Source organism: Saccopteryx bilineata, chromosome 12 (assembly GCF_036850765.1).
Source record: "Saccopteryx bilineata isolate mSacBil1 chromosome 12, mSacBil1_pri_phased_curated, whole genome shotgun sequence".
Taxonomy (NCBI): domain Eukaryota; kingdom Metazoa; phylum Chordata; class Mammalia; order Chiroptera; family Emballonuridae; genus Saccopteryx; species Saccopteryx bilineata.
This window is the reverse complement of record NC_089501.1, coordinates 44,661,175-44,687,930: the sequence shown is the minus strand read 5'-3', so window position 1 is coordinate 44,687,930 and position 26,756 is coordinate 44,661,175. Positions and strand designations below refer to the sequence as shown.

The following is a 26,756-nucleotide window of genomic DNA, read 5'->3' as shown; positions in this document are numbered from 1 at the left end:
CACTAGCGCCTGAGGCGGAGGCCACAGAGCCATCCTCAGCGCCCGGGCCAACTTTGCTCCAAAGGAGCCTTGGCTGTGGGAGGGGAAGAGAGAGAGATAGAGAGAAAGGAGAGGCGGAAAGGTGGAGAAGCAGATGGGTGCTTCTTCTGTGCCCTGACCGGGGAATCAAACCCGGGACTTCCACATGCCAGGGCTGATGCTAAGCACCCATCTCTTAACCATAATCCTATGAAGCAGTATTTCATTGCACAACACTTTCTTCTCCAAGTTTAGAAGGGGAGCTGCAAACTAAAGCCCACCCACTAAGAATGACTTTTACATTTTAAATAAGTTTTAAAGAAATACGAAAATAATAATGTTTTGTGGCTTGTGAATATTATGCGAAATTCAAACGTCAGTGTCTGTAGATAATAGCCAACATCTGCTGAGGCCTTAGTATGTGACAGTTCTTGGTCTGTGCATGTTGTTTACCTTCTCTTTTGTAACCCTTCCCATAACCCTTTGCAGTAAACACAATCATTTCTTCCATTGTAGTGAGGGGCTGGAGGCTGGCCAGTCCCATGCAGCAGGGTCCTAAGCCTACTGACCACTCATCTCTAGGTCAGTCATGGCTTTCAATGAAAGACATTATAAACAAAACCCAGAAATGACCCCAAATTTTGAGTCCTCCATTCACTCACCATGGCATAAGTGCCTACTGGGGGGTCGGGAACCGTTTTGGCTGAGAAAGCCATGAATGCCACATGTTTTAAAATGTAATTCCATGAGAGCCATACAACCACCCGTGTACATTATGCATTATCCAATAAAATTTGGTGTTGTCCCGGAGGACAGCTGTGATTGGCTTCAGCCACCCGCAACCATATATAATGAGCAGTAGGAAATGAATGGATTGTAATACATGAGAATGTTTTACATTTTTAACGTTATTATTATTTTTATTAAACATTTGTCTGAGAGCCAGATGCAGCCATCAAAAGAGCCGCATCTGGCTCGCGAGCCATAGGTTCCCAACCCCTGGCCTACCCTATAGTATAGCAGGTGACAGGTCACTATGCTTAGGGCCTATACCACTCTCTCCAGAAGGAAGGCTCTAGCAAATGAACAAGAGAGACAAGGCCCCTGACAGACCATACATGAACAAGAAAGTTTCAAAGAGTGAAGAGTTACCCAGAAAATAAAACAGGTCTTTGCTTCCCATACTGTCTTCAGCCCCTCACCCATCAAGATGAGCTCAGCTGTACGCTGGTTAAAACCTAACGACCTCAAGAAGCCTAAAATAACAACATTCAGAAACAGGACCAGATAAAGGACTCCAGAGAGTCATCTTTCACATTATGAAGGGCCTTGGAAACGGGCGGGGGTGGGAGGGGGCGCAATTGGCAATTAAGGCACTTTTAGAATGAAGGATAAGAAAGAGGGTGTGAGTGGACGGAGTTGGACCGCTTGCCCCAGGAATGCTAGTGCGGGGTAGGGAGGAGGCAAGGGTTTTGCCACCACCTCCAGGCGTGCCTGAACGCCTGGCTCTACTCAGTCTAGGCCCCCAGCTAACACTTTATCGGGAAGGGCCGATAAGCTCCCTCCCCTCTCTCACAGAGGGGCCAGGAGGGCTGATGACTGGCAGGTGAAGGCTCGTGTGTGTGTGTGTGTGTGTGTGTGTGTGTGTGTGTGTGTGTGTTGGCGGGGAGAGGGGGAGAGGGGGATTAGTGGGGGAGAGCTGGCGGGTGAAGGCGTGTGTGTGTGTGTTGGCGGGGAGAGGGGGGTAGGGGGATTACTGGGGGAGAGCTGGCGCACAGGACGTCTCTGGCGGGGTCAGGGGAAGCTCGGCCCAGGGCTCCCGCACTTGCCCTGTGGATCGGAACAGAACTTTGAAATACAGCGGGGCAGGGGATTCCTCGCCCACCCTGCAGCGATGCTGGGACGCGTCCGCCCAGACTTCTCCGGCCGCATCCTGCTTACTATCGGGCAGGCCCGCTCCACGTTTACTCGCCCAGAAAAAGATCATGTGCACCCAAAACGCTCGCTACTCGCAGGATGTGGCGGCCATTCCGAAGGGGCAAACTTCACTCCACAGTGAGTCGCCGGCTGCCAGCCCGAACCTGGGGCCCCTGCGCGGGTAGGCAACGGAGCTGGGCCGAGTCGCTTCTCCTGAGCCCGGTCCGGGTCCCGATCCCGACCCCGATTCCGACCCACGAGCGAACGGGCCGGCGCCACTCCTCCTCTTCCTCGCCCTCCTCCGCCTCTTCGGCCGCGCCGCCCTTTCCTGCCCGGCCGCGCCCCGCGCGGTTGCATCAGAGCCGGCGCCCGGGGCGCACGTGTAGTGTGTGCCGCGCAGTCGGCGCTGCGCAGTGCCCGCCGGGGATGCCCGCGCCCTCCCAGGTCCCCCCGCACCCGGACGCCCCCGTCTGTCCTCGCGCGCCCTCCTCCGTCCCACCGGCGCCCCTACTAAGTTGGCACCAAGCACTCGCGGCGCCACGTCCTGCAACCCCCTAAACCCCGCCAAGACCTTAGCCCAGCGCCGCCCCCCCCCTCCCGGGGTACCCGGCCGCCGCCGCTGGGGACGTGGCGGCGGCGAGCGCAGGACACTCACCTGACGATCGAGTTCCGCGCCGGGGGGGCCCGGCTGCCGGGGCCCTGGCTGCAGCCAGCTTGGGTGTTCTGCTGCCGCCGCCGCCGCCCGAGCAGGCCCTCGCCGCCCGCACAGCCGCCGCCGCCGCCGCTGATGGCTCGGCGGGGCACTCGGAGGCGGCGCGGCGGGCCCGCGGGCTGCGGCGGGCAGCGGAGCTGGCGCAGGAAGAGCGGCAGGCGCGCGCTCATGGCGCGGGAGGTGCGGGCGGGAGGCGGCTGGAGCGAGGGCGACAGGTTCTCCCGCCACGCGAGGATGCGGCTGCACAGCACGGAGGCGTGGCAGCGGCAAGTTCCTCCCGAGGGTGGCGGGGCGGGAGGACCGGGCCCGCGGGAGCCGGCCGGTGGCAGGAAGGACCTCTCTTCCTTCCTAGGCGACCAGGAACCCCTAGGGGGCACTGCGCCTAGAGGCCGTGAGGTGGGCGGGGGCCTGCGCGACGCCGGGCGGCCGGTTGGAGGTGCCCGGCAGTCCCGGACAGGATTTCTGGCCTCTTCATCACTACTGGAAATTTGGCTGGCAGTAAAAAACCCGGTGGGGCCCACGCCGGCCCTCAGCAGTCCACCGTTCCTCTACCTAGGATGCTGACGCCACCCTGCCTTCAGGTGGCAGCTTGCTTCCTGGAAGGGCACCTGGGCTCAGCCTTGAATACCAGAGCTTGCATTTATTAGGCCTGCGGTGCCCTAACAGTAAAGAGTGTGGGGCTTTGGAGTTCAGATGCTGACTCGGTTAGCTTTAGGCAAATTACTTAACCTCGGTGAACCTGAGCTGCCTCAATTCAATGATACTTTGTTCATAATCTTATCAGGATTATAATTCTCAAGTAAAGGTGGAATAAAACTGGTTCAAATGATAACGATTTTCCATTACCTAAGTACTGTATCAGGTGCTATAGAGACACTTCACTTAATCCTTAAAAATGTAGTGTGTTGAGTAATATCCTTCCTGGTTTGCAACCTCAGGAAAGCGATGCAATGTTTTAAACATTGACCTCAGGAGCAATGTTTAAAAACACCATCATTCAGCTGGCGTTTCGGCAGAGCTCCGAGTGTGCCTGACGTCAGCCATCACGCTTTTTTTTTTTTTAATTTTTTTATTTTATTTATTCATTTTAGAGAGGAGACAGAGAGGGACAGAGAGAGACAGAGAGAGACAGAGACAGGGGGGAGGAGCTGGAAGCATCAACTCCCATATGTGCCTTGACCAGGCAAGCCCAGGGTTTCAAACCAGCGACCTCAGCATTTCCAGGTCGATGCTTTATCCACTGCGCTACCACAGGTCAGGTCAGCCATCACGCTCTTAATCTTACACTCCTGTCTATATTTTTTTATTGTAGGATGATGGCCATATCTGACACGCAGTGACTTCGAGTATAAGGATAACATCTACAACCGTGTGAGGTAGGTGTTGACAACATTTTACACAGGAGGAGACAAAGCCACAGAAGTAATGCTTGTACAAGCATGTACATGTGGGAAAACAGACTTGAATGGCCCATTCACCTACCGCCTTGATAATCTCGGGGGGTCAGAAAACCCCAGGGAGGCCTTTGTCTCATTAAAAATGGGAAACCATTCATTCACCAGACATCCACTGGACACTAGTGAATGCAGACCACTGGTCACGAAGATGAAAATCACCCAGTCCATATGGGGTATATAGGAAATCTTTGTATCTTCCTCTTAATTTTCCTAAAATTAAGTGAACCTAAAACTGCCCCCCCCAAAAGTCTTTCTTTTTGACGTAGAGAGACAGAGAGAGATAGAGATAGAGAGAGAAACATCAACTCATTGTTCCACTTAGTTGTGAAATTGATGACCCCAGGTTCCAACTAGGAACCACAGCACTCTGGGTTGGCACTCTCCCACTGTGCCACCTTCTCAGGCTGTTTTTTTCTTTTTTAAATAATAGTAACAATCAAGTTCCTTCCCTTAGGAAGTTCTAATAGTAATTCCACCACAGTAGTGCCAGTCTGCCACTCCACCTGACCAGTGCTGACAATAGCAATGTTTAAAAAGACTGTGGAGACATAGTATGTAGGAAATGTCCAGCATAGACAAATCTGTAGAGACAAACAAACAAACAAACAAACAAAATAAACCATTGAAGGTTTCTTACAGCTGGAGGTGAGGGAATGCAGGAATTAGTATAGCTAATGAGTACAGGGTTGCTTTCTGAGGTGATTAAAGTATTCCAAAATCAATTGAGATGATGATCGCATAACAAATTTGTGAATATTCACAAAACCATTGATTTGTACTCTTTAAATGGGTGGATTGTATGGTATGTTTATTCTGTGCTTGAGATAGCGCTTGGACACATGTTGAAGAAAGTTTTCAGTATAAAGATTATATAATATGATATGCGTGTGTGTCATATATAGCAGAATATATATATATATATATATATATATATATATATATATCAGAATTTGCTCTATACCAGGCTCTGTGCTAGACATGTAGTTAAGGAATCCACTTGAACAAAACAGACATAGCCCAGGTTGCACAGAGTTTACTGTGCAGGACTGTGGAGGACACAGCATGTTTATGGAAAGTTATGAGGATGATGGTTCCTAGTTTTATAAGAGTACCGAGAAGAGGCCCCTTCCTAGATGTGGAGAATCAAGAAAAGCTTCTTGAAGGAGATTCACTTGAAGGCAGTACATTCTTAAGGATGAGTTAGGAGTGAAACTAAGAGAAGGACAGCTGCTGAGAATGAGGGTTCTGAGTAGAAGGAACTGCATGAGCAAAAATCCGGTGCTCAGGACGACTCCACCTCTAAGCTTGATGTGTTGGATTGTAGGGGAAGGAATAGCTTGTCCTTAAGAGAGCTTAGAGGGAACAGCATCCTCAAGGAAGAGCCAAGTTTTAGTTTTAAAAAGGAACTACTTAATTACAAAGACGAGGACATGGAGGAGTTTAAGCATGGAACTTGCGGCGATCCAGAGCGCTCGTCAGAGAGGTGAGGGTGGATGGGAGGCAGTGAGGAGCCGCTTTAGGGGAGAGAAAGCAGGACAGAGAGGTGAGCAAGAAAAGTGACCAGAAGGACCTATGTCCTGGGATGTGGCCCAACCTAACAGGGATACGAAGCATGGAGATTGAAGTAGTCCAAATGCCAAAGTGACACACTCAGCAAATATCAGGAAGGTTAAAAATGTAGCGAGGATGCTACTAGGACCTTTCAAGGGTCAGGACAAGTCGTACTTCCATGGGAGCTCTAGTCCCGGATGGATGAGGAGACTGGTCTTTCAGGGACTGACCACCTGACGCTGGAGTGATGTGAGGTTTGAATGCGCTGGAGAGAAGCTCGAGTTTAATGCATCTTTTCTGAAGCCCCAGGGAGTGGCGTGGGCACGGGCTCTGTGTGTTTAGGATGGAAGGCAGGGACCCAGAAGGCACAGCCCTGATTGCCGGGAGTGCAGGTTAACACACACCGACTCTGCTCTGCAAAATCTACATTATTACCAACCAGTTCTGCAGGCAGGGTCGTAGGTGGGGACAGTTGGTTCATACGTCGTTAACCACAGCTGATAACATTCTTAGAATAAGTTACTAGATGTATAATTACTGGGCTAAAGATCATGAATTTCAGTGTTATTGATTCATATCACCAAGTACATTTCTGCAAAATGTATACTGACTTATGTGCTCATTTAATTGGTAGTAATCTTCTTTCTCCATCCTTGACAATTTTGGGTAATAATTTTTTTTAAAAACTTTGCATCTCATGGATTTATATGATTGTTCTCAATCTCCATGGATCTCTTGCATGTTGCATTTCTTTCTGCTTTGTATTAGTCTTGTTCCAGCTATTGTTGCAAGGGTACTGGTATAGCAAACACCCTTTATAGAGACCAGGCAGATATTATCAACTAATGAAATGGACCTGGTGTCAAATTTCCCCTCAAGAAGCAGTAGGTTCTGCAGACTTTCTATAACATGTGTTTATTTTATGTTAAGAGAAAAGTGTTTACTTGCTATCTAAAATATTTCCATTCAAATGTTTCACAGTAGTTTTAAATTTGCTGACAGAGTTTCTAGTAGCGAACAAAGAAACAGTCTTCCTGAAGGTGAAAGCCAGTCATCACCTGTTAGGGTGATTTTCACCTTTAAATTCTCTCCTCAGATCTCACAGAATCGGCTCACCAGAGTCCAGGTCTAATTTTTCTTTTAAAGAAGCGAGAAATTTGGATATTTTTATTGTTAACCTTTTTAAAACTGTGCAAGCCAGATTCGGCTTCTGGGCCGCACATTTCCAGCGTCTGGTTTAACTGGTCTACAGACTTTAACTAGTCTGTTGGGAATAAAGTGTTGTCAGGAAAACCAAGCTTTGTTGCTTTTCGTAGAGACAAAAAGTGGACTTTTGCCCGTGGACATGGGCAGCCATGGTACAGTAGACAAGTTTGTCTTTGGCACGAACAAAAGTCTCAGCATTCTGGGCCCTCCCCCCACCTGCCGACCTCAACCCCGCAGCTGCACACTGGGTTGCTGTGTCCTCCTCAGAGCATCTGAGCCGCTGACTGGAAAAGGCATTTGGTTGAAACGAGCTTTCGGAGAAGTTCTCACGTGACTATGTACAAATTCTTAGCTTCAAAACTTACTGGAAATTTCACTCAGAGGAAATTTCTTTGGAATTCTATCAGCCAAGAGGAGGAGAAGGGGATGGAGGTGTTTTCCCCCAACCTACCAAAGAGGAACTCTAAAAATACTCAAAGTCAATGACGTCGGATTTCAGAGGGGGGCACTGTGAATTTTCAAAAGCAACTTAATCACTGTGTTCTTACCTCCCTCCTTGGTGTCTCTGAGTGAGTTTTTCTCATTTGGGGGCTCAAACAAGTTTTTGACTCTATGTAGTCAATCATTAAACATTCATTGTATTGAATACACACCTGCAAATTGTAAGGCACCGTGCAGAGTGGGCATCTGCACCACAAGGGGTCAAGTGAGCCACCTGCTGAATTTTAGGACATGCTTCAAAAAGAAGTATTTGACCTCTTATAAAGACTTTTCAAATATGCTCTAAACCAAACATTGCAAAATTTTTTTATTTTACAGTTCTATGTTTCGCTTGTGCAATAATATTTGGCACTTATTAAATAAGCTTTTAAATGCAGCATAATTCAACATTATCCTGGTGTCTCATGCTCCAAACCACTAGAAAAGAAAGAAAAATATGAGAGGATGCTTATGTCTTCATATATTTGTTTAAAAACAAAACTACTGAAAAAAGCATGCATAAGAAAGCTCCAGATCTTAGCTATAGGACAAGGTTTAAGTTAAAGACATGTAGACATATGTAAATTAGCAAAAAAGTTAAAACAGTGCCTTTTCTTGTAGTCCCTTTTGGCTGACAGAATGGAGTGTGGCTACCACCATCCAGATAGAGGGAGTTATGAAATAAAAGGCTGCAGGAACTCTTCAAGTATTGTTAATATTTGCTTTTCAAAATAGACATTTAAAAAGTTTTTTTTTTTTTTACAAAAGAAAATTTAGACAACTGTTATTAAATGTTCATGTTTAACAGCTTTATTTATAGCTCATTTTCCTCCTGTTGTTTTCTTTAAATTTTTTTTCTTTGATACAGAATTATAATTTAGGCACAGAATTTACACAGGGCGTGGTTTCTTTTTCTACTGTCTTTTGTTCCTCTAAATTGAATTCTTATGATATATATCATAAGAATATATGTATATGCTATATATCATATATAATCCCATCTACTTTCAACTTCTAGCCAGAGAAAGATAGGGTAAGTCTGATGGATCCTCAGCATGAAGTTAGGAACTTTTAACTCTAAAACACTCTAAAGACAAAATTTAAAGCCATCTTCCTCTATATGAGGAAAGTTAGGCAACACGTATTTTCATTATACAGAGTAGAGTGTTACTTCTATTTGGAAATAAGATTGCTTTAGGAGGTGTCTACAATCAATTAAAATCAACCTCTTTTGTTTTCTGTAAAAGTTTTGTCTATCAAAAAATTCAGAACATGAAATTACGTGAAAAAATGTTTGAAAAAACTTTTACATTGATTGTTTTATTCAAGGATGAAATAGTTTAAAAGGTGTCTTGTTACGACAAACTGAAAACAGAAAGATAAAAGATAATCTAGTGATAGATCTAACTTAGCCACCAGTGAAAGAAACAAATGCCATCCAAGACGTGACTCTCACCATTTCTCAAGTAATCCAGATACTGAGAATGGTCTGTTGTTGAAATCTTGTATATCATCATTACCCTGAACCATTTTCTGCACGGATCATAAGGCAAGACAAAGTGTTTTAATTAAATGTTATTTGGAAAAAGCTTGACCTTTCTAGAATAAACACATTAATTCACACTGTAGTTAACTTTGTACTTTATAAACTTTATTAAATAATGAGCATTACTAACTTTCATTAACTTATATACAATATTTAAACTATCTTTTCCTAGATGCATTTTTTTTGCACAGAGTAGGTGAAAAGTGAACGATAAAAAAAATGGAACCTTCAGTACAGAGACCTAATAAAAATGTGACACACTTTGAAGTACATATACCCCTTTTTCCTCAATTATATACATCCTCACCCCCTCGTTTAAAAAAACTATTTTAAACAAAAGCACTTAATTGATAACTTTGGGGAAAAGTACAAATGTGATTATATATACACACAGCTCTCAAAATCTGCATCCTGGCCAACAGAAGTGATCTATAAAACTAGAGACTTGTCCTAGAACCTAAAGGTGACCACATTGATGTTATATATAGTCAGACATCCAAATCGTGCAGTGGGGTGTATCCAATAGGTGACATCAAAGCTGTCAACAAGACACTGGTGTTAAGAATTTATCATTTTTGAGAGTAAGACACCACAGTAATAACGGACACTATATAGAATTCGCGTCCTAGAAACAAAAAGGCAGAAATGCGAGTCTGCGTTCTTGGGACCAGAAGAGTCAGGTAACTTTATTTTGCAACACACTTGCAAATACCTCCAGCAAGCCTAAGAACATACCTTCTCACAGCGCTTGTCTTTTCTGATACTGCTAATCTTGAAAACTCATATCACGCTCAAAGAAAGGAATGGAAAGAAGAAATGTTTCCAGAACCAAGCCATTTAGTATGGACTTTGTTTTCCAAACGACAAGAAACAAGAATAGTATAGAGAAGCTAGAAACTTGGGTTAGTTTTTTGTTACTTAAAAAGAAAAAGGAATGTCTTAGATACCTGTCTTTACAATAATGATGGTCACATTTTACTTCAAAAGAGGGGAAGAATTAGGATAAGCTGTAACTGACTCAAATCAATAGCATTGCTCACCTTCAAATGAAAAGCTCAGACCCCTTGCCCTACACATATTATCATATCTTATTAATGAAAACTGAGAGGGTGGGGGAGGGTAAGACTGCTTAAAATGAGAACACAGAGGACACTGTTTGAGAAACCTTGTTGCACTGACTGGAGTCTAATAAAATAGAATATTTTTAGAAAGGAGCCGCAAACCTGCCTTCAGTCTCTCCTTAGCTTCATGGATTTTGCCTTCGACTCACCAGGTTTTGCTTTTGTCTTTAGTTTCCTTCCACAGAGCATTATAGTAACACAATCTATCACGATGGACTGTTGTTTAAAGACCATAATGACAACCTAAAAGATGTTATTAGTCAGGCCTTGTTAACCAAAGATTCAGTTCCTTTATTTGCCTCAGAACAATGACAAAAGGCCTCATGCTATGTTTACTTTAGGAAACAAATTTCATTAGAGTCAAGGAAATCCTGCAGGCTGGAATTGGGTCATCTGGCTGAGTATAAAACTCATGACCGTTCCTATGAAAAACCAGTCTGGAAAGGGTAACTGTAAAGTGCTTTGTTTTATTTTAGCTTGTGGTCCACTTTGTGCTGATTAGAGACAGGCACAAAAAAAGGAAAAAAAAGTGACGGTTCTATTCCTTCCAGCACCTTCAACTGCAATACAAGCAGATCATCAAGCTGTTCCCAGATGTCTACCCATCTTTCCTAATTGTTCAGTCAATTTACATTTTCTTGCCCTTGGTTCTCTTTAAGCCATGGAAGGAATCATGTGTGTGTCACCCCAGGAAGCATTAAATAAACAGAATGAGCAGCACATTCTCCAGGCCTTGTCCAGGAAGCCAGGTGAAGATTTTTGCTTAGAGAAAATGGGTCTTATTACATTCTAATTTCCAATAGTCACACCATTCCTGCATTATAACAGACTGACATAGGAATACTAGAATAGAAACCCCAGAACAGGTCCCCGCGTAGACTATACTCCAATGAGCGATCTTTAGCTGAAGCTATTCTAGAGTCTTGTCACAAATGGAACAGAAATGTCAGATATAATAAGCATAGTCCTTTAAACAGCTTTAGTTTCCTTTTCTTTTAGAAACATATGGAGAAGCCTTCTTGCTGTCTTTGAGTCCTAGGATAGAACTAGTCATAGCTTCCAGATAATGAGAGAGGAGTGTTGCATTTCTTCAAGTCTGGGCACTGTTGTCAGACTATGGGAAAAAAATATGACCATCTTGATGGGAAAAAACAAAAACAACAAACCTGGAAATTTTCAAGTAAGACTGACTTACATGAAACATGAAGACAGCCAGCATCAGAAAACAGTGAGAGGCTGACATTGGCTACAGTACAGTCCTGGCTGGGTCATCAGCCGTTTCAAAAAGTTGTGCTGTAAAAGAAAGTACATTTTACACCTCTGGTTATTACAAAACTGTTTTAATCTGGTACATAGAAAACACCTCTCAGGACCCGTAACTCACGAGCTATGGAGACGTTAATCCGGACAGCTAATATGAAGAGCCTTAGGCAAAGCTGCTAGAACTGAGACACTGAAATTTCTCCCTTAGACTCTGGACAATGTTTTGCTGGTTGGGAGACGGGCCCCTCCAAAGATAGTCATTCAGTTTGTCAGAATCACCGTATGGTGTCAGGTAGGGAGAAACCCCAAGTTCGCCACTTACTGGCTTTTTTGGAGGGCACGGACTATTCAAAGAGTAAGGAGGTGTGGTGCTGCTGCTGACGGCATCAGAAAAGTCAGCGTCCACAATCTCCAGGTCGGATTTCTTCCTGCGATTGTGAGACAGCTCTAACTCCGATTCCTCTTCTTCGGACTTGATTTCCACATAGTCGTCTTCGTCTCCTTCGGTCTCTTTGAAATTGGAATAATAGTTCTGTGTAGCTATTTGGGCATTTAAGGGTGAATTTCTATTTACTACCAGAACTTTCTGGGAGTCTTGGAGAGTGAGATCTGAACCTTTTCCAGAACCCTGTTGACACGAGTCACCTCTACCTGGCAGCAAATCCTGGTGACTCTCACATCTTGAACTTTTGTGTAAGGACAACAGCTGTTTCCTTCCTGTTTCATTAGGATAGCTGATGGAGTCCACGGATTTGTTGATCAAGATTGAGGAAGATGACTGGGACCTGTTGTAAGGCTGAGATTTAGCACTGATGCCCTTCCGACCCAAAGAGTTATACAGATGGCCCTGGCACGAGTTCTCTTTGTTGGGTTGGCTGACCACCACGCTGTGTCTCTGCACGGAGCCCGGGCGATGGTCAGAGGTTTGCAGAGAAGGCACGGAGCAAGCTGTGGACAGCTCTCTTGGAGTACACTTTGTGTTGCTCTCCAGTGTGGGGTATTTTGACTTCAAGTCTTGCTCTAGCCGGGGACAGAAATCTGCTAATTCTCCATTACTATAGGTTGAATGCAAAAGCCAATCCTCACTGCCATATTGGGCCTGGGAAGGTGATGTACATCTGAGGTGGGAGGATTCTTGAGGGCAGGCCCAGCCATCCTTCCGGGTCTTAAAGGGTGTCTCTCTGAATACAATCTGGTCATACAGTTGAGAATACTCAGCAATCCTGGCACCTGGAAGGCAAATATCGAGACAAGAAATATACAGAGGATTATTCCTACATGAGAAGATTAAAGAAATAAGAACATAACCTTCTAACCTATTAAAAAATGAAACAAAAACAGTTGGCAGGGCTTTTAAGTTTGAGGATGACTAACCATTACATACTAAGCAACATACACTAATAAAGTAACCCATAGTTTAATACAAAATAAAAATGCCACCTACAAGTTCATTTAATTTGATCTAATTCTAGGTTATTTTATTTCAACAGTAACCCCGTAAGTGTTTGCTGTTTGTAATGAAAATTTCTAGTGTTCTTTACAAGCATGAAACAGTGTCAGTGCTAAAAGACAGACATCATAAAAATAAGAAAGTCAGCACAAAACCCGGTCAATGAAAAATAACTCAAGTACTTATTAAAAGAAGCAGGACCGCAATCCACCATGGAGTGGCTACGCCTGGCGTCTCACCAGTCCTGACTGCTTTCAGACAACGACTCCCAGAAGAGTCTGTTCTCCGCAGCTGTTCTCATACTTCTTGTTTCCAGGCAGCCTCCCACAGCCACTGTCTGGGGAGTCAATGTCTATGGGAGGTCCTCCCTTCCAGCACTTCAGAACTGCATGCATTGATTGACCCATACATTCTTTCCCAACCCCAAGAAGATGAGAACTGAAGTCTGTGCTTCCAAGACATTAAGAATGAACCAGCTGGCCCTGGCCAGATGGCTCAGTGTACAGAACGTCAGTCCTCTGGGCTGAGGCGGCACATATGAGAAGCAATCAATGAGTGCACAACTAAGTGGAATAACTAAATGCAACAAGTTGATGCTTCTCTCTCCCTTCCCCTCCCTCTCTTTCAAATCAATGGAAATGCTTGGGGGGGGGGAAGGGAGAAATGAACTATCTGTGCATATAACCAATACTCTAATGCCTCTAGTATTAGTTCCAGAACAGGATTTGAGTATTACTGACACAAAAGCTATTGCCACTTCATATTAAGCTATGAGGCTGTTCTTCTCTGCTCCCCTTGTGAGGACAGACTTCTAAAGACATGGATAGAGCATTCTTTTGGGCCAGGAATGATTTAAGAGAGAGAACTCAGAGATGTCAATTTCAAGAAGAGTTTCCTTCTGAACCCCTAATCAGCTACCCACACAACTACCCTAGAATCAAAGAATTCCATGCATCCTATAAATCACGCAAACCACATCTCCACAATCTCTATGAAGGGAATCTATCCCATATAGGATAACCAGGAAGTGACATTATCATTTTCTTCTTCTTTAAGCTATTTATATTCTTAGTATCCTGTGGTCAGTACGTTATTCCTTCAACTTAAACTAAATTTTTTTTTTTTTTTCTTTTTTTTTTTTTTTTTTCATTTTTCTGAAGCTGGAAACAGGGAGAGACAGTCAGACAGACTCCCGCATGCGCCCGACCGGGATCCACCCGGCACGCCCACCAGGGGCGGTACTCTGCCCCCCAGGGGGCGATGCTCTGCCCATCCTGGGCGTCGCCATGTTGCGACCAGAGCCACTCTAGCGCCTGAGGCAGAGGCCACAGAGCCATGCCCAGCGCCCGGGCCATCTCTGCTCCAATGGAGCCTTGGCTGCGGGAGGGGAAGAGAGAGACAGAGAGGAAAGCGCGGCAGAGGGATGGAGAAGCAAATGGGCGCTTCTCCTGTGTGCCCTGGCCGGGAATCGAACCCGGGTCCTCCGCACGCTAGGCCGACGCTCTACCGCTGAGCCAACCGGCCAGGGCCTAAACTAAATTTTTAGTTCAGCTTCTGCCATTTCTTTCGAGTCTATCTTCTACGAAGACAGAAAACCACCTTCTGTTACTGTGTGCCTTTTCATTGCAAACCCCTCAAGTTTCTCGCTCCCTGGTCCCCAAAATCAGGCTAAATAATCCCTTTAACTTCTCATTGTAGATCCTATATCCAGGTCATTCAGGGTTTCAAATCCAAATTCCTTGGTATGACAGAGATTATTAATTTAGAATGTCTAGCAATAAATACTTGAGTTATTACTCCTTCAAGGGCACGGTAAAGACTCTCAATACCAGTTGAGAATGGCAACCGATTAGGAGGCTGGAAGTCTACATGGACACCAAGGTACCCATGTTAATGTTCCTGAAATCCACATGCTTCATTAACTGTGAGACCCAACCAGAGCAGCTGGACCTTTAGACATAGTCACTGGTTAGCAGTCCTACCCACAGGCAAGCTTGTTCTGCCTGAGCTATTCTTACCTGCACGGCGACCCTGAGCCTGATCCCACAGCTTAATCAGGAGGGCTCTGAGCTTTCACAAGTTTCCAAGAAGATAACTTTGGCGAAAGCAATGAGAGCTAATTTAAAAATTGGGACACACTATTCTAGTATCCACATGTAACCATAAAGTCTTGTAAGAACAATTAGCTCTTGACTTGAGAACGCAGTGGCCCAGATCATCTGACACCGTATGTCACCCAGAGTACCCTTAGGATTTCTTAGGCCTTTGTCTTCCTTATCACACTCTTCTTCCTGTGCTGAAAAACGTCCTATTTATCTCTCAAAACCCTCCACAAGCCCTAGGCCTTCAATAAATCCCTTCTTAACTGATTTTTTTGTTTCTGAAGTTTGTACCTGTATATATTTAGTGTGCAACCAATACTTAGTCAGGGGTCGTCAAACTTTTTATAAAAACCGCCCACTTTTGCAGTGCTGGTCAACCTGGTCCCTACTGTGCAACCAAACGGCACCGCGATTGGCCCACCATGATAGCTGGAATGCCCACTAGTGGGTGGGAGGGAACAGGTTGACCAGCACTGCAAAAGTGGGTGGTTTTTGTTTTTTTCAAAATTTATTCATTATAGAGAGGGAAGAGAGAGAGAGAGAGAGAGAAGGGGGAAGGAGCAGGAAGCATCAACTCCCATATGTGCCTTGACCAGGCAAGCCCAGGGTTTTGAACCGGCAACCTCAGCGTTTCTAGGTTGACGCTTTATCCACTGCGCCACCACAGGTCAGGCAAAAGTGGGCGGTTTTTATAAAATGGTTCGCCATCACAGGGTTAGGCACACCTGCATATACATGCCTGCATGCACACACACACTCTTGTGTTCCTAGTTGTTTTATAAAGTTTAGTTTATTAATCCAGCTAGTCCATGACCTTCTACTCTTGGAGAAAAATCTCTATGGAGCACCAAGCATAGGTCGAGATAGAAACTGGGGTCAAGAACTGCTTAATTACTCAGATAACTTTTGGACTCCCTCCTTTTATTTTAAGCATAGTGTTGAAAATGCTTTCCCTCAGACCACACCCCCGAGAATGGAAAGGCGGCCTAGGAATCAGGGGCATGGCAGGGAGAGGGGAAACAGGAAGACAACCTCTGATACAAAAATGCTCCCTATAGCTAACTCATACTGAGTCGAGTTCATCTTTGGATAATAATAATAAAAAAAAGTTGGCTATTTATAAATTTGGAATAAAAACTATCTCACAAGTAGATAACATACGGTATCTATCTAAGTTTTGTGGGGTTTTTGGTCTCTGACCTTCTGAGAGAGTCTATTACTTGCTTGAGGCCAGTGTGGACGCGACAAGCTTCCAGAGATGTGGCTATCTTTAGATTCGCTTAGCCGGATGGGTAGGAAATAGCCAGCCCAAGGTGACAAGGTAGCCTAAAAAGCTCAGTGTCAGCCAGCGGGGTCAAAGCTCCCCATCATCCTTCGTTCTGGCATTAACAGTCTTCATAGAACGTGCACTTTATCATTAGGTGACAACTCAAGGCAGTCTCTGCTTTATTTCTCTTTTGTAAGTTTAAAAGGAGTTTTCACGATTCCAGATAAAAATTTGAAGGGATGCTTACTGAGATTAGTATAAAATACACTGTTTTCAAGACAGAGGATTAAAATCAGTGTCTGTGATGTTGCTTGCAATGCAGACCAAAGCGTAAAATGTCCTTTTGCCTTTCGTATTTTGCTCAAGGAGGAAAACTCCTCAAGCCTGTACGGGGTTTTCTCCCATGTAAAACATCACAACGAAAAGGAACCCCAAGGCCTTACCGGCCTCAGAGACGAGCAGGAGGGAGGCCTGACTGAAGTGGGTGGCCAGCAAGCTACGTCAGACTCTAAAAGGTGGGAGTGACTAGAACCTGGTTGGGTGATTTCTAGGCGGAAATCTGACCCAGGGCCTGTAGACCCCGGCTAGAGAGTTCAATAAAGGTGCTCGAGAGTTTCGGCAGGTGAATAGGGTGCTCCTCCTTCCGGACAACACCGAGAGCAAGCTCCTGGCAAAGTGGCAAGGCCCACACGAAGAAGTCTGGAGAATCGGTCCATTCGATGACGACGTCCTGTGCCCAGATAAACAAGAGAGAGAAAAGGAGTCATCACGTCAACCCATTGAAAGCCTGGTGGGCACAGGAAGTGGTCTCGATCCACCCAGATGGAAGATGCCTCGGGTCCAAGAGATGGAAGGCTCTAGGGACGACTCCACTGTCAGAAGACGACTTGGGAGAGACCTCCTCCTCTTTGTCGGGGAGAACACGATAGTAGCCCACGTGTCGAGAAAGGACCCAGACACAAAGCTGAGAAAAGATGGGACCCCCAGACACCAGTCGGCAAAAGCAAAAGAAAACCATGAAGGGAAAGCTACTCATACTTAAAAAAAAGCCTATTCAAGGAAGGTATAAGCCCTAGACTCAGTATTGAAGGAAGGGCTTCTTTCAGGGTTGAGTTTTGTGATTTAATGTATGGTCTAAGTCAGGGGTCCCCAAACTACGGCCCGCGGGCCGCATGTGGCCCCCTGAGGCCATTTATCCGCCCCCGCCGCACTTCCGGAAGGGGCACCTCTTTCATTGGTGGTCAGTGAGAGGAGCATAGTTCCCATTGAAATACTGGTCAGTTTGTTGATTTAAATTTACTTGTTCTTTATTTTAAATATTGGATTTGTTCCTGTTTTGTTTTTTTACTTTAAAATAAGATATGTGCAGTGTGCATAGGGATTTGTTCATAGTTTTTTTTATAGTCCGTCCCTCCAACGGTCTGAGGGACAGTGAACTGGCCCCCTGTGTAAAAAGTTTGGGGATCCCTGGTCTAAGTTCAAAACCACCTGGCTCAGAGAGGACCGCTTTCTGACAACAGTCTGTCGGCATAACCCATTATCAGCAGAAACTTCAGCATTGTATTTTCTCTCATTCTGGGGAGCCCTGGCCCAGATTCAGTCCATGGTGGCCCGGCCAATTCACGACTCTTCCCATACCACCTACGGTCCGTCTGCAGCTGGAACTCAGCCATGTTTTCTATGTATAACAACCAACCAGCTTGCCAGTCTAGCATTGCAAAGGGGACATGAGCTAACTCAAGCATATTATTGCAAAGAGAAAAACATATGCGATCTGTCGCTCTCACCCTTCATTCAAAAATCCCTATATGAGAAATCAATCAATGAACAACCAAGGAACCGCAACGAAGAATTGATGTTTCTCATCTCTCTCCCTTCCAGTCTGTCTGTCCCTATCTGTCCCTCTCTCTGACTCTGTCTCTGCCACAAAATAAATAAATAAATAAATAAATAAATAAATAAATAATTCCTTTTAACCTTTATTTGAAAAGAAGAACAGCTTAAAGAAAGTCTGTAAAATCCTTCAGGTAACAATTCCGGAGCTTAACTTTCCTCTCTGTTAAGAACTTTTACTGTAGGATTAGCTCTAGGAAAAGAGCAGAGCTCTACAGAATTCTTAAATACCCTCAAACTTAAAAAACAAAACAAAACATTCCTTATAGATTCTTTTTGAGTAACTTTTGTATTCATTTATGATTTGGATAACCCCTTATTCTCTGGTCTCCATGGAGATAAAGAAACCAATCTCAAAGAAAGGTGGAGAGTGGCATTCACCCACCTGGCCCGAGAGGCTATGTCACCATCAAGCTCAGTACCTGAGTGTGCCCTGATACCGAGCTTTTAATTTTAATGGGAAAACTGTCTCCTCTCCTGTGATACTGACGTGGTCCTTCATCAGAAAATCTATGGCAGGGATTCTTAAAAATACGATTGAAAGGCTACTCTGATTTAAAACGCTAATTCCTGGGCCTACCCCCCCCCCCCCGAAATCTCTCTGGATCTGGAGGTGAAAAGATCCTCAGGTGGCACCTGTGCCTTTTCATGACAATCGTGTGCTTGCCTGATTCCTACCTAGGCTTTACCTCCAAGGTCAGCCTGAAGTTTTGTCCTGCAGAACCGGCTGGAATTTAGCCAGGAGGCACGTACTTCTTCACAAAGAGAAGAGTCAGCCATGAACACCTCATTCCTTTAGTCCTAATCATCCCTTATCATCCCTGAGATCTGGTTTAGTTCTGCCCCACAGAGGAGGCCCGCCTGAAAGAATTCAAGTTCTTGGAAGCAGATAGGAGAATACCAAATGACACGGCATCAAATGCATTATAGCAGCCATTAAAAAAAAAATCAACTAGTAACTGAGATACATGAGAAGACAACTAAGTTATACTGTGACCAGCTTTAGAAGAAATGCAGAAAGGATTCCTTTTTGTCTATGAGGACCAGTAGGCATTTTTGTTGGAATTCTGGAGCAAAGCGCAATCCTATCCCTGTGCTTCCAAACCTTAAAGGAGTATATGAGTTACTCCTCCTAACACACTGGGCGCACGGGGAGAAACTCTAGCTGCCATGGGTTAACCTGATTGCTGTTTTTCACGGTTCAGATCATGTTGGAGAAAACTTCTTCAAATATCAGATCTGTAGTGACAGTGTTATACGCACAGCAAAGCCCTCTGAAACCAAATCACCCTCCGGCTGGCGTTGAGTTGGTGAAGAGGCGATGGGTCTGCCCTTGTTTGTGGGTGAAGGGAAGAGGGCTTGTCAACCCAAAGGACACCTTTTGGGATATTATTTTAAGCTGGTTGTTTTTAAGAAAGGAAAGAGTCAGAAAAAAACCTTTCACCTTCCCCTTGACTTCCTTAAAGGAATTTAGACAGAGGACCTGCTTTAGGAAGGGGGGCCACTATTCTGTCATTTAATAAGAACTCGTGGTAGACAGGCAGGAACCTAGCAAAGCCCCGCCGTTCCAAGTTCTCTATGTCCCACCGATAAAGATGGCCCCCAAACATTTATTTACCAAACGTCGTTTGTCTCCTTGTCAGTTGCCACTTTGCCCTTTGAAATCCCAAATCATACCCACCCCGCTTCTCCTTAACTCCAGAATGACGTATAGGCCTCAACTCCCCCGCGTGTCCGTGAGTCTCACATTCTCAGGGCATCCCTACCAGTACACCTGTGTACATTCTGGACATTCTCTCCTGTTAATCTGTCTCATGCCCATCTGCCGATCAGCCCAGCCAGAACTCAGACAGGTGGGAGGACAATGAGCGTTTTGACAGCCCACATAAGTGAGTCTGTGGCCTCTGCCCATCTGAGTGACAGTGTGCTCATGGTGTGAAGGACCTTAGGAACCCGAAAGCTGCTCTCCCACCTCACTCTCAGGAAGGAGGACAAACAGTGTGGAGGAACCTACCGATGGCTGGCCCTCCTTGCTTCTTGTCTTCCAGGATGGCCGCCAGGTCTTTGTGCGCAGGTTTCTGCTGGTGGCCGGCCAGCGGCTGCTCCACCTCCGGGCTTTTCACTTTTAAAAGCTGATTCGCCTTCTTGATCTTCTGACTGTACTGCCTCGCCATCATAAACACTCTGCTCCGGGTCTTATCTGTGGTGTCCACCCCAGGGTCAGGGCTGTCCAGCTCCGTCTGGGACAGACTGCTGATGGCCAAGTCATAGGGACTCTCCATGGGAGGCAGCTCGCTGGCCAGGGAGAGCCGGTTCAGGCTCACGAAGGAGCTTTCTTTGGCTATGAGGTCTTCCTCGAGCGGGCAGCTGGCCCGGCCGGGCCTGTCCTTCAGCGGCGTGAGCAGGGCCCGGCCCTCGGGGAGCGAGAGCGTGGACAGGGCGCGCCCCGCGTCCCTGCTCAGCTGGGGCGTGCTCTCGGCGTGCGGCCGGTCCACCACGTCGTCCTTGCTGACCGGGAAGGCGGCCAGGAGCCGGTCTCGAGCTTTGACTTCGTTTTTCTTGATGTAGTTTTCCAGGTCGTTCCAGATTTCGTCGACCTCTTCGGACAGCTTGTCGGATATAGACTTATCCGCTATGGACAAGTTGCAGCTGAAGGAGTTATACAGCAAGCTCAAGTAGTCGCCGTCGGAGGGCCCTGGGGGGTAAGGCGCCTCGTCCTCGCTGAACTGGAGGCTGTCCTGGGACACGAAGGGCCTCAGACTGTCACAGCACGCGAAGTCGGCGTCCAGACCCAGGAAGGTGCTCCTCTTGGGACGCTGGAGGCTGCTGCCCGTGAGACCCAGCGCGGGCGGGTCTGGGAGCCTGATGGTGTCGTAGATGTTTTCCTCGACCGCTGCGAGGTCGTGGGCGCTTGGGGCCGGCGCCTCTCGGCCTGTCAGAGGCTCCTCTCGCGGCGTGGGTGGGGGGCCCTTCTCGGGGCCAGCTTGCCCCTTTGAGAAGGCGAGCTCCGGGGTGCTCTGGGGCCGAATAGAGTCCCTGGTGGATCTGGGGGGAGTGGATTCAGCTTCTTCCCGTCTTGCTACCATCTGTTTCAAGTCTTCATAACTGATGTTATCATAGACGTGGTCTATATCGTCAATAGTCAACTCGATCGATGACCCGAAGGGAGTCATTCTGTCCTGCCCCTCGGCTTTGGGGTCCTTCTGCCGCTCCTCTCGGGGGCTGTATGGAGAGCCGTCACTGTCCCTGATTCTTACGTCAGGAGGGCACGTGTTGCTCTCGCCAGCACTGCTAGCCCGTCTCACCACCCGGTGGCCGGAACTGGTGGTCTCTGCGGACTCCATCTGTCCCATGTGCCAACTGCAAGGGCGACTCGAAGTGCCGTCTTCGCACAGCCGGGCAGAGTTCAAGTCCGAAGAGGAGAAGGATGGCACGAACATCTGGTAATCGTCCTCATCGTCCTCGTTCTCCTGCGGGGACCGTCGGCTGGGAAACAGGGCTTGCCTGATCTGGTGGTCCGTCCAGATGTTTCTGACAGCTCCACCGCCACGAAGCACGCTGAGAAGGGCAGAGCTGCCGGGCTGACTGTTCCTCTGGACGGGAGACGGCCCTGCCGACGTCCGCTGGGGAGGCCCTTCCTCTCGGGCAACCTGAGGAGGAGAGGAACAGGCTGATTGCATTGCAGTGCCACGGCACAGAACTTACGGCCTTCTCCTGTCTTTACACATAGCCTATCCCACCAGACCGTAACATTCATCAAGAAAGTGATCAGCAAACACTGTTGATTTTAACTGAGTTGAAAAGCACTTCAGACTTTTGCGAAAGGGTCAGAAAGGACAGGAACTGGTACTTAAATTAGAAATAAGGTAGGCCATTTAGAGACACCCTCCAATGTTCATGTTCACAACCACTCTATGGATTAGAGATGAGTGTTGCAGTTCCACAGCAAGGAAATCTAGGCTCATAAGAATTCAGTAACAAGCTCTCAGTGGTCAGTAGAAAGGCTAGGAGTCAAACCCAGGTCTGACTCCAAATCCCTTACCCCACTGCAAGGAGTCAGCTAAACACAGAAACTTCTTAGATACTTCCAAAAATTCCGATGTGCGCTTGACGGATAACATTATATGAATGCATGTGTATAGGAGTCAAGGGCCATGCTGTACGGTTTCTTTCTTTCTTTTTTTTTTTTTTTTGTATTTTCTGAAGCTGGAAACAGGGAGAGACAGTCAGACAGACTCCCGCATGCGCCCGACCAGGATCCACCTGGCATGCCCACCAGGGGGCGACGCTCTGCCCACCAGGGGGCGATGCTCTGTCCCTAGCACCTGGGGCAGAGGCCAAGGAGCCATCCCCAGCGCCTGGGCCATCTTTGCTCCAATGGAGCCTTGGCTGCGGGAGGGGAAGAGAGAGACAGAGAGGAAGGGGGGGGGTGGAGAAGCAAATGGGCGCTTCTATGTGCCCTGGCCGGGAATCGAACCTGGGTCCCCCGCATGCCAGGCTGATGCTCTACCGCTGAGCCAACCGGCCAGGGCCCATGCTGTACGGTTTCTATCTGGGGACCGACTCCTAGGAGTCCTAGCATGGTTTGTGGTATATCAGAAGCTCCTGTCAGTGATCTGACTGCACACCCCAAGGGTTTCCCTTAAATCTGCAGCCCCGCCATGAACCTGACCGGTACTGCCTGGATGTACAGGTTCTAGGAAAAGAGCCTTTGTTGCAGGAATGTAATTTAACCCACGATTGAGCTAATGAAATTTCTACTTTTTTTTCAAAATACATTTAATGAAGTAATATTTAGATGCCTGTTAGGAAGTAAAATATGAGTGACGTTAATGATGTCTAATCAAAGGACACAATGGGGTCTTTCATAACTGGGGACCTTTCTTGATGGAGATCAGTTGTGCAGACGGGGAGTGGATTACCCTCTGAGGTGCTCGGTAGGCATAAAGATTAGCTTCAAAGAGTTAATTTGGAAAAGTAAAGACCCATTTCAACTAATTAGCATCGGGGCATATTTTCTGATCAAAATGCTGCAGTAATCTATTAGAAACGTCAAGTTAGCAAGAATTTTTCATCACTTGTCACTGAAACCTTGGAATATATATATATATACCTGTCTATCAGGAAGGGCAAGAAAAATATTTCATCACTAATGTTTTCTATTACAAATTGAAAACTAAAAAAAAAGTCCAATTATTTAATCTTTTGTTCATTTTTTTTCACATGACCTATTTGAGGTTCTCCAAACAAATGAATGAACATATATATGCATATGTGTGTACACACAATTACATATTTGTACTATATTTATGGTTCTATGTTCTTTTCCTCTTTACTCTTTAGTATCTCTCCCATTTCATCTTACTTAGACTCCACTGGTATAATGTTTAGAAAATATAACTACATTTTATAAAATAAAACGAGTTAGCATTAACTAGCTAAATCACAACAAAACACTTTGAAAGTTTAACAGAACAATTTTGTTAACAGCCAGAAAGCTGTCTTAAAAAATCTTTCATTCCAGAAAAATTCCCAGCTGTTTTAGAAACTTAGGAAACCTGAATTGTTAACATCAAAGTATATCTTTAAGGAAACTACACTTGAGAGGAGGACAGCAGCACTGCTGTGGAAGCTGAAACAGCATCAAATAGATCATCTGGGGACCTGAAGAAGCTCTTAGCGTGAGACATCACCAGCGTCTGGGCGGGGCCCAGCACAGAAGCACACGCGTTATATCCTTCGGTTCCCTAGAGCCGTGATGAGCCTCTTTTCCTGTTTCCCCACATTCTCAGCATTCTGGCTATTTAATAATGATATGATAATAGCTGTCGCTTATGAAGCCCTTGCTTTGTGCCCAAGATTGTACTAAGTAAGCACTTTTAAAAACATATTATCACACTTAAACTTTATAACCATTCTGTAAATTTGGAAACTAAGTCTTGGTAAAGTTGACAGCTTGCCTCTAGTCCTACAGCTTCTAAGTGGCAGAAATGGATCTGTAGCCATGTCTTAATGCACAGCTTCCATATGGGCTGAGGCTCTTCCTCTGTGTCCCTGTCCCTACGCGTGCGCGCACGCGCACGCACACACACACTCTCTCTCTCTCTCTCACACACACACACACACACACACACAGATATGTATACACACATATACATACACACATACACATACACACAGGGCACTGCAACATCTATTCTGAGAAAAATATTAAGATATTATTAAGGAATAGGTCCTGTTATAAACTCTTTAGTCATCAGTAAATCTGTTCTCCCTGCGTTTAGTTTATGTTCATTACTATTAGGAGGTGGACTTTTACCCCTAAGCAAAAAGTACATTGGTGCTTTCTTTTTTTTTTCTTGTCTTCAGATTTTATAGTCTATAGCTCATCCCCATATAGAGCCTTGGCTTGTGATTGTAGAAATTTTCCAAGATGCTCTAGGACTGACAGAGCAATCCCCCCACCTGGGGCAGGGTGGGCTTGGCTCCATGATTTCCGAGCGGCTGCCTTAAAGAGCAGGGTAGTCCCCTCACCGCCAGCATTTGTTTATGAAAGCAAAGTAGGTTAAAACATCGAAATCTCATGTTGTATATCAGGGCTATGAACCAATTAATGTTGATAAGTTTCAAAAGCTTCCAAACAAATTTATGCACAAGCTGAAGAATATCTACATGCTCTAATTTTAAGAAAATCACTTAAAACAGAAGACTGTATTGAGTTTTAGATATTTAATTGGATCTAATGGAAAGAATTAGCGTTTATTAATAGGGTCACACTGGCCTGGTTCTAAGGTGTGATGCAAGTGAGAGTTCCACAGTTAACCGGAAGCCACAATCAGCTAAGACTTGCTCATTGAGACAGTGGATCAGTGGACATTTTAGGCATGGTGTATGTAGGTCAGAGTATCGTATCTATCCTTCAGAAGTCATAAATTTGGATAGACCTCTTCCAGTGGAACATACCATTTTAATTCCCCCTTTCCTAACCTCTTATCAGAGGAAGAAAAATTAAAAAAAGCTTGATAGAGCAAAGTTTCATTAGATGATATAGGGCCACAGCTCTTACACAGCCAGCAGGACCAATTCTCAGTGGGGGAGCTTTGTGACCGAAGGTAACGCTTCGGGAAGGGAGCAATACTCAGTGCAGCGTGGGACGGACCCACGCCAGCGTGTGCGGGGAGCGCATCCCCAGGTGACCTTACAGCTTCCGAGATGAGAGGCAGGGCAGCGGGGCGGAGAAGTATTGCCTTAGTTCTGAGAGGGGACAAGACAGGTCCTCACTTAACTCTGCTTCAAAATATAAAATAATTGTGTACACCTGGACCACAGGCTGGGGATGAGATATGCGAGGGCACCTATAATAAGTGCCTAGAGTAAACATTTCAAATAAAAACCCCAAAACCATAAGAGTGCTTACCTTTTGGATGTCTTGTGTTGTTTCTGAAAAATAAAAGATTAAAAAAAAAAAGTTTGTGGATTAAAGATGTATCTCATATATAGGTAAGCACTCATATTTTAAAGCACTTTTAAACTTATTGTTCCTAATTAAAGCCCGAGAGGCTTCTGGGTCCTTTAGACCTAACTTTCAGAAAATGCCTGTCTTGGTTACATAACTGTATTGTGTTATCTTGGTTATATGACCCAGACCACAGGTAAAACAACCTTCCCTACATGTGAGGATTATCTTCCTTAATCCCCGAGAGCAATGGGCCGATATTCATGTCAGTCAGTTTCAAAAGCTCCCTTCCCCGCAAATATGTATCACCTGAAAAAAGCAACACAACAACCCCCACGGCCTAAGCCATGAACACCCGTAAACATGTCTATGCTCCTGTTAATTTTAAAACATTTTATTGGTTACATTTCTCAACAGGGTCACCTTGGTGCTGCGCTAAGGAGTGGGACATCTGGAGTTCTGGGGATAGATCGGCAGGGCCACGTCCTTATACACTCTTCCAGACACCGTGATATTGGGTATCTCGTCTTTAAAGATTGCTTAATTACAGAAGCATGCAAAGTGAAACACGATCGAACCCTTTCCACACATCCCGGCCCGTAGAAGTCACCAAAGTCAACAGTCTGACTGTCGTCTCTCCAGACCCCTACCCGCGCCCCATCCCACCACAGAGCACGGCTGTTTCTTCAAGGTGCAGTATGCAACACTGCGTTTCCTGCTAAATCTATGTGGGCACGCTTGTCAGCGGACAGAGAGGGACGGCTTTCTGTCTGACAGCTGCAGAATGTTCCCTGGAATGCACCTTTTACACATACATGGAAATTACCAAATTTTGTCCCTCCAAAAGGTCACAGACATGTGCACACCAATAGTCTCGAAGTGCCTGTTTTCCTGTCTTTTGGTCAAGCTCATGGCTTTAGCCCCTCTATCTGGCTTAAATGTCTGATATTTCTGATTACTAACATGGGTGGCCATGTATAAATTTTATTGGCCGTTTGTGTTTCTTCGTGAAACTGCCCAGTTGTATTGTCTGCCTTTTCAATAAGGGTCCTTTGTCTCTTTCTTTTGATATATAGGGATTCTTTTTATAATAGGGATATTAACGTTTTTATGCCTGTTCTCTATACTGCAAACACTTAATGTCATTTGGCTTTACACTTTATAATGGGGCACTATTACTTATAGAAGTTAATCAAATCTGTCAGGCTGGACTTCATCTGGTGGGGTTTTTTCCTGTATGGTTTGACTTAGTAGATGGTTTGACTTTGCCCGCCTCTACCTTATTTTTATTCAGTAAGAATGAAAATAAAAAAGATA

The 26,756-nt window shown here is 45.6% G+C and overlaps 2 protein-coding genes and 1 long non-coding RNA gene across 7 annotated transcripts in view; 1 reads left to right on the top strand and 2 right to left on the bottom strand.

Annotated features, from left to right (window-relative positions):
* MTHFD1L (methylenetetrahydrofolate dehydrogenase (NADP+ dependent) 1 like) overlaps positions 1-2,983 on the bottom strand; it is a 191,928-nt gene extending 188,945 nt beyond the window's left edge. Inside the window, exon 1 of the mRNA XM_066247887.1 lies at positions 2,591-2,983. Coding sequence (XP_066103984.1) covers positions 2,591-2,817 — 227 coding nt within the window. The 5' untranslated portion in view covers positions 2,818-2,983. The remainder of the gene's footprint in view (positions 1-2,590) is intronic.
* On the top strand, positions 1,819-26,703 carry LOC136316116 (uncharacterized). Its single transcript, XR_010727652.1, has 3 exons — positions 1,819-2,073; positions 3,960-4,023; positions 25,857-26,703. It is a non-coding gene; the product is annotated as an uncharacterized lncRNA (long non-coding RNA).
* PLEKHG1 (pleckstrin homology and RhoGEF domain containing G1) overlaps positions 8,971-26,756 on the bottom strand; it is a 239,848-nt gene continuing 222,062 nt past the window's right edge. For all 5 annotated transcript variants that reach the window (XM_066247886.1, XM_066247882.1, XM_066247883.1 and 2 more), the window contains 3 exons: positions 25,401-25,423; positions 19,998-21,633; positions 8,971-12,501 (listed from right to left, as the gene is read on the bottom strand). In XM_066247886.1, the coding sequence (XP_066103983.1) occupies positions 11,435-12,501; positions 19,998-21,633; positions 25,401-25,423 (2,726 nt within the window). In that variant the 3' untranslated portion in view covers positions 8,971-11,434. The remainder of the gene's footprint in view (positions 12,502-19,997; positions 21,634-25,400; positions 25,424-26,756) is intronic.